The 13104-nt window shown below is 43.6% G+C and overlaps 1 protein-coding gene across 2 annotated transcripts; it reads left to right on the plus strand.

Moving 5' to 3' along the window:
* Nucleotides 1-1056: 1056 nt before the first annotated feature.
* Nucleotides 1057-9081, plus strand: si:dkey-229b18.3. 2 transcript variants are annotated; one of them, XM_039818150.1, is made up of 7 exons: nt 1057-2453; nt 2834-2907; nt 3128-3356; nt 4280-6249; nt 6537-6752; nt 7250-7391; nt 7644-9081. In XM_039818150.1, the coding sequence occupies exons 1-6, from the start codon at nt 2108-2110 to the stop codon at nt 7352-7354; spliced, it is 2940 nt and encodes a 979-aa protein (XP_039674084.1). In that variant the 5' UTR covers nt 1057-2107; the 3' UTR covers nt 7355-7391; nt 7644-9081. The 2 variants fall into 2 exon arrangements, with proteins under 2 accessions (XP_039674084.1, XP_039674085.1); XM_039818151.1 differs by having other exon boundaries at nt 6540-6752.
* Nucleotides 9082-13104: the final 4023 nt, after the last annotated feature.

Below are 13104 nucleotides of genomic sequence, written 5' to 3' on the forward strand. Positions count from 1 at the left end.
TATTGAATAAGTGCAGCATGTGTTTACATGCCTTTTAACATTACCCTGGTAGTTGCTAATGATGTGGTGGAAAGAAAAAATAAAATACTGTTCTGTTCAGTAGCGTAAATTGTGGTTTAATGTTATAGCTTTCCAGCATTACAGTTCAGCTTTCTGTATTTGAGATGCTTACTGTAAATGTACAAGTGATTGTATAAACGCCAAAGGATTGGTGTCTTGAAATCAAAAGCAAACTTGGTGATCAATAATACAAGACAAACAGTAAACTGAAGTACCATCACAGTCATCGTTTTGCCTTGCATACATGTGGAATTTGCTGTGGTGTAAAGTCAGACTCTAGACTTCATCTGTATTTACAAAAGTAGCCTACAGCATATCCAATTAATAAAATGAAAGTCATTGTTACTCTAGAGGTCATTTCAAACTATGCATACATTGCACATTTTTTCTCAATACTGTTTGTATAATCTTTAGGAAATTGCCACTGTTTGACAACAGTATTCAATAATACCCTTTGTTTTTAAGTTGCAATGATTCAAATTTAGCATTGAACTACAATGGTTTGGTGTTGACATAGTTGACTGATGTATAATTTGATCCCGATGTTTTCATTTTCTGTTCTCTTTTGTGGCTACATTTCAGAGGGTTACATTTTGTGTTAAAAAAGGTTGTGATAACTGAGCCAAAGTAATTGTAAAATGATTATTTCAGTATATGTAATTGACATTGAGATGATAGTGACAGCTAACATTTTGCAAATCTGAATCATTTGAAAGTATTTATTCTAGCTAAATAACGTTAGGTAATTTCCAGAAGATAAAAACTGGATAACCTTCATTTAATAGTATCTGGGGTTTTTTTCAGAAGTGAGGAAAATACACTGGGTGTATCATGTTTATTTTGACAGTGCTGCAAGTGAAGCAATTAATACTACAATACTATTGGCATCGTGTGCGAACAACCTACCTTGCTGCTAGGGGAAGAAAACTAACTTGAGTGGCAGCTCTGTCAGCAAATCACAGGTCGTCTAGCAGAAGTTCTTTAAAGCTTCTGCTAATGGCCTTTGTGTGAAGGCGGGGATGACTTGTCTCGGTTAGGCTGCTGATTAGCAACAAACAGAAGGTTACGAGTTTAACAAATTGGACTATTTAACCCGCCAGACTGGTTTTGCGGCAACGAGAGAGGTATGAACTATGTCGGGTACCTAACCAGAGCTTGTTGGAACGCTTTTGAGGGGACCCTGCGGTGATTTGCAACATTTCTGGCTGATCGCGGAGACAACCTCGCTTTTAGGTCGTTCCAAGTGGCGATGCTGAGCTGATAGCTGCGTCATCATGTTGCTTCCGACTCGAGTTGGCGAAAAGAAATCTCAAGTTAACGCCAGAGGTGAGGCTGCCCGCCGTCATCCAGCACCGGAGGCCACTGCCAGCCCCTGAAATAGATGGAAGACGGGCTGCTGGTGAGCGCTTTGCGGTGGTCGCTGTGAATCTGGTGACTTTAACGTTACATCACTTGCTCGGCGGTGTTGGCGCGATAACGTACTCTCCTGGCTGCATTTATTATCTACACTCGGATGGACAGTTAAAACAATTCTATTGATGGTGCGCAGCGTTAGAAACCGCAAACATTGTACAGAAATGTGACCAAACCGAAAGTGGAACTACATTGATATTTTAGGGATGCTAGCCACAACAGTTTGGCGTAGTGAGAAGTGATGCCCTCACTGACAGATAACGTTAGGGTACAAAGCAGGACCCTTAAGTGAACTGCTGCTGACTCCCATCTGATGGTGACTTTTATTCTTCTGCGCCAGATGAGAAAAAACAAGCTTTAGTGAGGCATAATGAGACGTTGCGGTTAATTTTAGCTAATTGGCTAATTTGTAGCTTTCCACTAGGTTATGTCAGATTTTTAGCAGGCGTGTTTAGTTGGGACTTATTGTTAGGTCGGTGGTCTGTTGTCTGCTGTCACCGTATCCACGTGGACTTTGTTTCTGGTCGGTGGGTAAAGTTTGGCTCGGGGTGACCCGGCACTGTAAAGCTAAAGGACTGAGTGGACTGAGTGGACAAAGTTAATTTTTTTACATCCGAATATAAAACCGGATAAAATGGCCGGCGAGTGCACCCACACCAATGCTCATTACGGGAACTCAGAGACGTTTTGTCCGTCCAAACCCTGCTCGGATGCAGCCAGAGAGAGAGCCAGAGAGATGGAGTCAGCCGGGAACTCGAAAGGGCGTGGACTTCCAGCACAGTGGTCGTCCAACTTCGAGACGATAGACGGGCTGTTGTACCGCAAGAAGTTGGAAAAGGGCTTCATCAACTACCGGGAGGTTTTGGATGAGGAACGGAGACATGAGGCCCTCAACACCTTTCACCGGCGGAGGCTCGGCCAGCGCCACCTCTCCCTGGAGGAGACTTACAAATGCGTGGCTGAAAACTACTGGTGGGAAGGTATGAACTCCACTGCCTGCCTTCTCATTTGATAGAACAGCATGTGGTTCTTGGCTCTGTAAACCCACTTCTGACATCTTACTGGTTTTCTTATCTATATTTAAGGGTTTATTGATTTCTTATTGTTAGGAAGTGTAAAGACATTTGAAACCCCTACACACTAATGATTGATCAATGATTGATCAAAGATCAAGAAACTACTTTAACATGAATGACAGCCGTTAATTATGACCCTTGCTTTTCTTATTTGTAAGACAATACATTTCAGCTTGTGGCTTTCATCAGGGTCAAAAGTCAATATTACAAGTGTTGCTGGAGTTTTGACCCTTTAAAAAAAAAAAAAAATATATATATATATTTTGTCTGTATTTTCTTCACAGGGATGTACTTTGAGATCAGAGATTTTGTCCTGGGCTGTCTAGAGTGTAAGAGCCAGCGCACCATGAACATAAAGGTATAAAATACTGTCCTAATGTCCTTTTTTTTTATTCATGCTTTTGTCAAACTTTCAGCTTTGTTTTTATCAGTCCCTCATTTTTTTTCCTCTTCATTTTCACACTTCCACTGTCATTCTCACTTAATCCTGCTCTCACACTTGAAATGTTTGCTGCAAGTGCTTTCTCACACATTGTGTTCTTATAACGATGCCTCTCTATCTGCTTTTTATCTCTCAGGAGCTGGGTGGCAGAGGATGTGTCACAAAGACGATGGTGTCCCACAGCGCCGACATGCTGAGCAAGCTGAGGAGTCAGCGAGAGGCGGGCCTGTTCTGTGACATTACACTGCGGACGAACGGGCGATCCTACTCTGCCCACAGAGCTGTCCTGGCGGCTGTCAGCGATCACTTCCAGGAAATCTTCACAGAAATGGACTCGAGCATGAAAGCAGACATAGATCTCACTGGTAAGATTAGAGGCCAAACTGACACTAGAAGACTTTGCTTCTTGTGTCAGGGCTGGATCTGGACGTATAGACCTGACTGAGTCTGAACCTTGTCCCCAGAAGTCTCCCAATATTCATATCTCCACAATATTTGATTATTTTCTCTGTAAAATGTCATGAAATTATGAAAAATGCCAATTATAATTTGCCAGAGTTAGTAAACTGATAACAATGTTTGGCATTTCTGCTTGAAAATTGATTCAAACAATTATTCCATTATTGTTATAGTTGTCAATGAATCTTCTTTTGATTGACTAATCAGTTAGTCTAGTTAATGATAACTTTAGTTATCAACCATGTTTCTGTAATGTGATTTAGGCTAACATGTCCAGGTTGGAGCAAACAGGAGTTAATGCATGGTTTCTGTTATTTAGCTCATGCAGTGGCTTTCCCATGGACCTAGTAGTTCACGTGATACATTTATCAGTGAAATTCTGTTTATATGCAGTCACAAGACTTGAGTTGACAAGGTTCATCTCTCATTCTTATTCAAACAATGGATTGTATGTAGGAGGCTGATAGCTGCAGATGATCCACTGGTCATTCAGCCAAAAGAGGCTGTATTTCTCAGCTGCTCAGTCCTTTTGAAACGGGTCTGGCTTGGTAGTTTGTTATGACGTATTTGATTTAGAAATTTTGGAGTTGTAGGATCCAGACTGTGAATTGGGACACGGCCATAGTCTGTCTTCTCATTTACGTATGTCTTTGATGTGTGGCGTTAGATAGGAGCAGAAGTGGCCCTGATTAAAACAGTTGTTACATTGTCCCCACCGTCATGTTTGTTTGCGGTCTCTCTGATCCTCTGTTTATGTAGTCGCTTTCATCTCACTCACTCATTGACCAGGGTTCAGCATAACTAATTAAAGGCTCCCTTTTCCTTCCAGGTTTTAGCGAGGACAGCCTTTTGTCTCTGCTGGATTTTTCCTACTCCTCCACTCTGTGTGTTCGCCAGGAGGACCTACCTGAAGTCATCGCCATGGCCCGCCACCTGGGCATGTGGCCTGCAGTGGAAGCCTGCTCCGCTCTCATGAAAGAGCAGGAGCAGAAACTCCATCCTGGCAAGGCCTTTACCTCAGCCGGTGCTGGTGCGTGTCATGAGCGTCACCGGCAGCAGAGGGAAGGCAAAAGGAAAAGGGTTTTGGGATTAGAGGACAGTATGGACGACGGCTTCAGTTTAATGCTGGATGCATCGGATGAGTCTTTAGAAGGAAGTCCAAGGCACAGTTTGCGCCGGACACCGAAAGCCCAAGGCCATAATGGTCTCCCTCTGAGCCCCTCACATAGGATGAAGCTTATGGACTTCAAATCTCCCTCTTCAAAAAAAGCTACTGCACCTCGACACACTATAGCCACCCCACAGTCACAGACTTACTCGCGCGTATCGCCATCAAACACCCGTCTTCTCCGCTCCTCTCCTGGGGCAGCCAAGAAGGTTCAGAGATCGCTCTCCATGCCAGAGAGCCCTCGACGAAACCGAAAACCTCCCTCTAGGGTTACAAAGATGGCCGTGTGCAGCCCTGTGAGGGTAAAGCAGGAAGTAGAGGAGGTTGGAGAGGATGAACGGGATTATGCGAGAGCACAGGAGAAGTACAAGCTGATGAATGTTCTTGGGTTACAGAGGACCGCCCTACTCCCCAGACCAGAAGATCTGATTGGCTGGAGACAAAAGAAACGACTGAGAAAGCTGAAGGCCAACAACTATTCGCTGACAAAGCGCCGAAAACCACGCTCCACCTCCCCAGGACTACCATATGGTGCTGTGACACTGTCACTTCCCCTCTGTAACCCCATTAACACTCACCTCCTCAGCAAGTCGGTAAAGACCAAGCCTCTGGGTCCAGTCAGCAGAGATCTGATGACCGCAAAGAGGCCAAAGACCGTCCCGCGACATGTCCCTCCAAGTGACAGGAGCATGCGAAGCAAAGGTTTGTTACCAGACCTCTTTCAGCCTGCATCCAGGCCTCCCTTCGGGGGGAGGGAACTCAGACGGTCCGTGAGGAAGGGTGACGGTGTCCATCTTCCTACCCAGCGGCCTCTGCGAGGCAACATCAACAAAACTCTAGTAAGAAGCGCAGTCAGGATTAAGTCCGAACCAACTGAATACTCCATCTCAGGTTTCCCTCTTTCATCGAACAATCGCTGTGGCCACACGCCTCACAAATCGCCACCTTCGCACAGGACACGGGCCGGAAGTAAGGTCCCTGTAGAGGCGGTCAAAACGCTGCGGTACAACATCAGCCGGCCAGCCACAAAGACCAAGCTTAGGCGGGGCTTCACAAGGGAGGTGGAGAAGACAAAGTGTCTGCCCAGAGAGCAGGGGAGGAAGGTGGGGCTCATTGACCCTAGACCGAGGGTGAAGGCTAATGAACCTGGGGGGCTCCAGGTTTCAGAGCACGCACCTCCACCGTCCATCTACAATCACCCTCTGTACAAAGTCATCAAAGAGGAGCCAGCAGATCCCTTGCCAGTTGGAGGACCTTTCCCTGATCTTCCCTCACCAGACCTGGGCAAGCGCCAGAGCAAGCCCCCCATCAAATTACTGGACTCAGGCTTTTTGTTCAGCTTCTGTCGGCCAGCAGGAGGGCCGATGGCAGGACTGAAGAAAGAGGAGGAGAGCGTGGATATCTGCTTAACGCGCTCTGTGTCACAAGTTGGTGAGAAATTTGGAGCTGAGGAGTCCCCCCACAGGGCACTGAGAGCCAGAGGCCCCCCCACCCTGCCTGTGGTGAAGAAGGAGAGGGAGGAGAGGAGCGTGAGCCAAAGCAAGGTTCAGAGACTCAGGCCAAACTCCCGAAACGGCCCTCTTCCCCTGGCCAAATCTGCCGGGTCAAAGGCCGCACGGACCACGCCAAAGGTAGGGAAAGGGACGGTAGTAATTTATGATGATGATTTATTTAGGGACCATAAAGCATCCAGGAAAACTGCAGTAAGGGAGGGGAACACTGTAGAAAATGACTGTCACCTTCTACCTGTTGCCATAGTATATAATTATCTGTAAAAACTATAATTTAAGGTGTCACTTATTCATCACAGTTTAGCTTGTCATTGCTTACTTTCATCTAATCATTTGATTTTACATGAATATCTTGCATCTACAAAATTTGAGGCTAATACCTGTCTTTTTTTTTCCTGCATCTCCAGCAGCAATGTAAACTCCGACTGAGCAGCAGGAGCTGTGTAATGCTGGATGCTGTACGTCGGGCAAGGCTAAAGCAGCTTCGAGGGCCTCGTAGTCAAGTCCCCAAAGTCCCAAAGGCGTGCCATGCCTGTGTGCAGTGCTCCGCCTCCTACAAGGACTGCGATGCTCTAATCATGCATCGCCTCAGGCACATCGAGGGCAAGCACTGGCCATGTCTGGTAAGCACTGGCTTTCCTAAACCTTACCAACCTAGAACCACACGACTCTAAGGGATCGAAAAACTTTTTTTTTTTTTTAAACCAGCAATATAACGTGGTTTTTAGAGTGAAATCCAATTGTGGAGTCAGATTTAGGATGGGTATTTCTCTTCTGAATGAACTGGGTGCTCTGCTAGTTGACTATTCTTTGTGTGGATTAAGCCAACGAGATGTATGTTTTAGAGATGCTGGTTGGCAGATTTTGTTACCATCGGACAGAGCTACGCTAACTGTTTTCCCCGTCTCCAGTCTTCATGCTAAGCTAACTGGAAGCTAACCGAACTGAGAGTAATATCAATCTTCTCATCTGATTTTTGGCAGGAAAGCAAATTTCTCAGAATGTCCATTGCCATGGCACCGCATTTGTATCATCAGTATAACCCAAAGCTTCTCTGTTGTCCTCCTCCTATTCATTTGATATGCGGTTAACCCTTTGTCTTCCCATTTCTGCTGTGTAGCTCTGCAGCAAGACGTTCTTTCGACTGAGTAACGTACGGAACCACATCCGCACCCATGACCCCAAGTTGTACAAATGTCGGAGCTGCATTGCTGCTGGTTCCTGAGGCAGCTGGGAGGCTCTGCTCAAGCAGTGAGACTGAGGTGGGTGAAAGTGACACCTTTTCAAGGCTGAGCTACACCTAGCTGGTTGGCTGCACACATATGCTTGGCTCATGCTCGCTTTGCTCATCTGTTGTCTTTTGTGCTGCTGTCTGAAAGTGAATGTTTTAATTGCCGATAGCGTGTATTCCATTGTCCCTCCTCAAACGTCTTGCAGGAAGGAGCTGTCAATGGACTACAGTGCATTGTGATCACACGTGTTCATCACTTGAATCACTCGTGTTTATTTTCCAGGATGAAGGCTGTCAGTGTCTGACACCAGCGAACAGGCTGAAGCCAGAGGCACATGATCGATCGGCAGCTTGTACATAATGCATCTGTCACTCACAAGCACAACGGTCTGTGGAAAGGCATAATTACTCTGATTCTAATCATTGCCGTCGTCAATGATCGCTAACGTTATTTAAATAACCAAACCAAGGTTGCTGTCCTGTGTGCGTTTCCGTAGTTACAGAAGGTTAAACTTGAACATTACACTCAGGGGGGCGGGGAATGTGATGCTACGGTATAAAGTGATTTAACGTCACGGTTGTGTATAAAATGAAATGTAAAGTGATTGTTATACCTATTACTGCTACTTATTATTATTTTTGTATGTATAGATGCATTTTGAGTGCACTTATATCCTAGCTTATGTTGTAAACCTAAGAAGTGGTGATGAAGTTGAAGGTTTGGAGTCCACGGTGGGAATACTTGAAGCGATGCAAGTGCTGGAGGGAATACTTGAAGTCAGCGGGGGTCTTAGGAGCGAGACTGTCCTTCGGGTGTTTCAGTGGGTCTTTGTCTTTTGGTGTGCTAACTTTTACACGACGTGACCAGTCTGTCCCTCCTTTCCTGTTGATCTGCTAGTCTCTCACAGTCTGCGAGTCGGGGATTTGACTCGGGGCTGGTATGGCGACACCACTGCATGAGTATTTGCAGGCCATTTGTGGTCTACTGTCTTTTCTAAGACTACCAGTTTTAAAAGGGGAAATGTGTCCCATTTTTAATGTGAATTTCTAATTAGTAATCAACACAGCTGTGTCATTACAGATGTTTTATTGATCTCCTCTTTCACTTTGATTCATGAAAAGTCGTTTTTCTTCTCCTTTAACTTCCCCTCCTACTGAATAAATGCAATGTGTTCACATAAAGTGATGTTTATGTTTCACAAATTGATTTTAGATATAAATGAGCTGTCTGTCGCTATCTGTTAAAAAGACGGAATAAAAATTTGCCTTTTTATATCTTGTTATTCTTGCTTTAATTACATATTTTATAATTTTACTGTAACCAAGATAGACAAAGGGCAGTGCCAGTGTGACGCATTTCTTGACGATTAAATCTGGATTACTTTCATGATTCAAACTAAATTATATATCCAAAAACATTTAGCCAGGTCACCAGAGGAGCCAACCTAAAGCTAAAGAGCATAGTTTCTCTTGATGTAATTGTTTTGCTGCTAAAAATGACCAAAGCTTTCTTTCTAAGGTTGTTATTTTGTTTTGTTTTTTACCACGGATTATCTTGTAAATGGTAGGTGTCACCTTTTTTAAAAGACATGTTTTGGATTATTCATACAGATCTTATACAAGAGTGGAGCTCAATTAACTACTGTAATCAACTATTTTGATAATTGATTAGCACTTTTGCTTAAAATGGATTAAACGTTTGCTGGCTCCAGCCTCTCAAATGGTTGTATTTGTTGCTCGTCTTTGTTTTGTGTAATATTAAATGAAATCTACTGGGGTCAGACAAAACTAGCATTAGGAAGGTATCACCTTGGGCTCAATTAAGCTTAACATTTGTAACCATTTTCTGACATTTCATAGACCAAAGGATTATTTGAGAAAATGATTAGCACATTAATAGCTAATAAAAGATATATATATCTATATATATATATCTATCTATCTATCTATCTCTCTCTCTATCTGGAGAGAAAATATTGATCTTCTACTGCAAACGTAAAAGTGTAGTGATTGTTTGGTGCATCTACAGTGGGTTCAGCAGCACTGCATTTATCCAGTCAGGGGCAGGACTGTGGAGTTTGCGATTCAGGAGGAATGAACTTGGGCGTGAATCACTTCTTTGCATCTTTTCTCACTGACTCATCTGCAACAATAAAGGATGGCTTTGTATTATGAGACCAGATGAAATATGGACTCATGTTCAATCTAAAATGAAACTGATAATCCCTCTGGATGAGACTTGGCCTTTACATAGATAAATTAGAAAAGGAAAAGTAAAACAATGACAGGTAGGAGCAACTAATAGTATTGGGATACAAGGAATAAAAACAATAGCAACTATTCAAGGCATTTTTGAGTTCAGTTCAGTGAGGCGATTAATTCATTTAAAATATGGAAATGCATTTGGGGGAAAAGTATGTAGGTGTGCAGCATTACTCAATCAAATGTATTTGCATTTTGTCCTGTTCTGAATAGTTTATCTGTGTTTTGAGCCCCCAGCGTCTCCTTCCAGGCAGCGCTGCCTGGAAGGCACTAGGATTAGGCAATGGTTAGGGTTAGGTGCCTTGACGTCAACGCTAGCATCACTGCCTGGAAGGAGACGTTGGGGGCTTAAAACACCATTGAGCTTCTCAATATACAAGTAATAAGAATAAAGTAAGTAATAAGAAAACATTGAAGGATGGAGGGGCATATGCAGGACAATTGCATTGCTTAACAAAAAAAATAATGCAGATTTTAAACAAACATTTGATGTACTGTCAGTACAAAAGAACATCTAATGTAGGGGTGAGCTGTAGACTGAAGGTCCTGCAAAGACTAATATTTTATTATGGAGGGTGGGAGGTGTTTTCTTAGATGGAGTTAACTGTCTTTGCAGTCTGCATCCTTAATTGTTTATCCCATCTGCCTCTCTATGGACTGAAATTAGTCTCAATACTAATGACAGATGCGTGATTCATAAACAAATCCACAAATAAGTGTCAAATATTCTGTGTGGATTTTATTCCCAACATGAAGTTCATTCATCTAAGCATTTCCTTTTTAAAATGCTACTGGTGCATATAAATGTGTAAAACAAATTGTATGGCAAAAAGTAGAATCTGCACACTGCTCTTTGTTCCTGCAATCATTTTTATGCACTGTTGCTGTGCAAAGTTTCGGATCAAGCACATCCTCAGCAGGCACGAGAAGATCAGATATGCACAGCAACAGTGCATAAAACATTGTGGCAGCAGAGAACGGTGTGCAAATTCCACCTTTGCCACTATCTTTGCCTTTTTTAGATATATTTTTGACATTTATTGCATTTATTTACAGATCTGCATGCACAAATCACACGACGGGTTACAATTGTGTGGAGTTTTGAAACTCTTAACATCCTGCAATCTACAAAATCCATGTTGCTGGTGGCTCTGTGAATAAATGTAAACAACTAGTGGAACTACCTGACATTCATTCAAGTTGGGTCGTATTTGTTTTGGAATGCATCGCAAATTGCCATACACATTTGTAAAATTCTCTCTATATCCCCCACCCACCCACCACATGGACACATGTTGAAACTGTTCAGCACTTAACAGTTTTTGAGGCAAGTTGCTGAAACCCAAACTGTTCTGCAGTTGACTCTAGCTCGCACACGCTGTGAACTAGTCAAAAGAGTATATTTCAGCAAATAAGTCTCACTGGTGTATTTGCTGTAAGGAGAATACTCATCAAACCAGACACAGAGGAAGAAGGTACTTATTTGTTCACTCTGTTACACTCAGCAAATAGCATTCACATTCATATTTGTCTCTCTTTTAAGTGTATCACTTCCCGTTTCTTTGATTGTTTCACTGCCAATGTATCTGTCACCAAAACCAAAAACACATGATTGTTTCTGTATTTTATTCTATCTCTGACTGAAGTAAATGAGCAACCCTTTTGCTGTAATTTTGCACATGTTTTAATTGATGTTTATTAATAAAGGTTGCTTTGGTGCTTCTCTGACGAAAACAAACGTGTTGCTTCTTTAAACCAACAGTACCCAAACCGGACACTAGATGACAGCCTGCTCTAGTGGATGACAATGGCTGCTCTGTAACAATAAGACTACAATGCAACCCACATGAACCCCTACCTCTGGAAACTTCCTGTCACCCCCAATGTGGAGTATCTGAGAGACGAGGGAAAAATACTGTTTTTATAGAGCACATTTAAAAACAACAAACAACCAAAGTGCGAAAAGGATGTCGTTATTAGCCTACATAAGCACAAACCCTTTCCACAACTTCTTGCTAAGCATACAATTATGAGTTACCCTCATGTTCGATTATCCCTCAAAGCGGGCATCACAGTGATAATTATAGAAACTGAGAAATAGGTTAATGATTGTGGTTAAAGCACTCTTAACTCTGAAAAAGGTCAATGTGAGTGACCTGTGAGTTGTGGCTTTGAATAAACTTTGAACGCAGGAAAGTGACAGTACTAGTATTACACTGCTAGTATGTAATGAAGATTCAGGCTAATTATATTGCATAGGTGTTTGCATTAATTAGGTAAAAAGGCCAAAAAGAAGGTATGTTGATGTTAACCCCAAAATACCATTAGCCTGAGTATCTGTTGCAGCTTATTATAGAGTAAAACTCTCAGTCCCTTCACATGGCAGCATTATTCGGGGGCCTCAGTATACTTTTTCAGGCTCATAACCAACAGGGCTTACTTGGGTTACCCTTGTCCCACCAGCGACTGCATATAGGCTTATGTGAGTTTAGGGAGCCATGGAGAGTACGCCCAGGAACAGCTGACAATTTATGCTAGTGGGGCCCCCACATTCTCAGAGAGGGAGAGTGAAGAGGGGGGAGGGAGGCTTGGGGGAGAAGGTGAGAGAGAAGGAAAAAGAAGGGGAGATGGAGAGGGTGGAAAGAGTACGGAGTAGGAGCAGACCTGGGTAGAAGGGGTGAGAGAAAGAGAGAGAAGGGGGGAGAGAGAGAGAGGGAAAAGGAGGCTGTCTTGTTTGTAGCTTGTCAGCAATTGCTTGAGACAAGCTTCCCCTCCATGTGTGAAAGCTACTTGGCAGGAATGCTTGGGCCATACCAAGTACAGCCAGGCGAGAGGGGGGTTCCACAAGAGGAACAGACCCGGATTGAGGAGCCAGTGTGTGGCTGAAGTAATCCTTCGGCGGTGGCGGCTCTTTGATGTTGTATCTTTGTGTGTGTGTGTGTGTGTGTGTGTGTGTGTGTGTGTGTGTGTGTGTGTGTGTGTGTGTGTGTGAGAGGGAGGGAGTGAGCGGTGTGTGGGTGTGAGTGGGGCTGGAGAGAGCGTTCTGTATGGATATGTGCTCTCTCTCCCCAGCAGCAACAAAAGAGAGGGAATGAGACACCCCCCTTGGTCCCCCCTCCTCCCCAGCTCTCAAGAGAAAGAAAGCAAAAAAAAAAAGGAAAAGAAGATGATGAAACCTGAAGTGGTCCTGCAGTGTGAATTGCGTTTGTGAGCATACACACAGATGCTCGTGTGCATCTGCATATGTGTCTGTGTCTCTGCATGCATGCCATTGTGAATAGATTCTTCAATGTTTACTGTGTATCCTGTGTGTATCCTGCTTGTGCTATTCGTGTGTGTGTGTGTTTGTGTGTGTGTGTCGAGCCCAGTCTGTGGGTGGGTTTTTTCTGCATGTAATTGTCTTTGAGTGTGGTCATGTTATGTCTTTTCTCCCCAGCAGAGGCTGTTATTGTCCTAAGAATGTGTGTGTGTGTGTGGGGGTC

The sequence above is a fragment of the Perca fluviatilis genome, chromosome 12 (assembly GCF_010015445.1).
Source record: "Perca fluviatilis chromosome 12, GENO_Pfluv_1.0, whole genome shotgun sequence".
NCBI classification, from domain to species: Eukaryota; Metazoa; Chordata; class Actinopteri; order Perciformes; family Percidae; genus Perca; species Perca fluviatilis.

Coding starts and splice junctions, on each gene's coding strand:
- si:dkey-229b18.3 (XM_039818150.1), top strand. CDS start 2,108: ATGGCCGGCGAGTGCACCCACACCAATGCTCATTACGGGAACTCAGAG. Junction 3,357..4,279: donor AGCAGACATAGATCTCACTG/GTAAGATTAGAG, acceptor TTTTCCTTCCAG/GTTTTAGCGAGGACAGCCTT. Junction 6,753..7,249: donor GCAAGCACTGGCCATGTCTG/GTAAGCACTGGC, acceptor TCTGCTGTGTAG/CTCTGCAGCAAGACGTTCTT.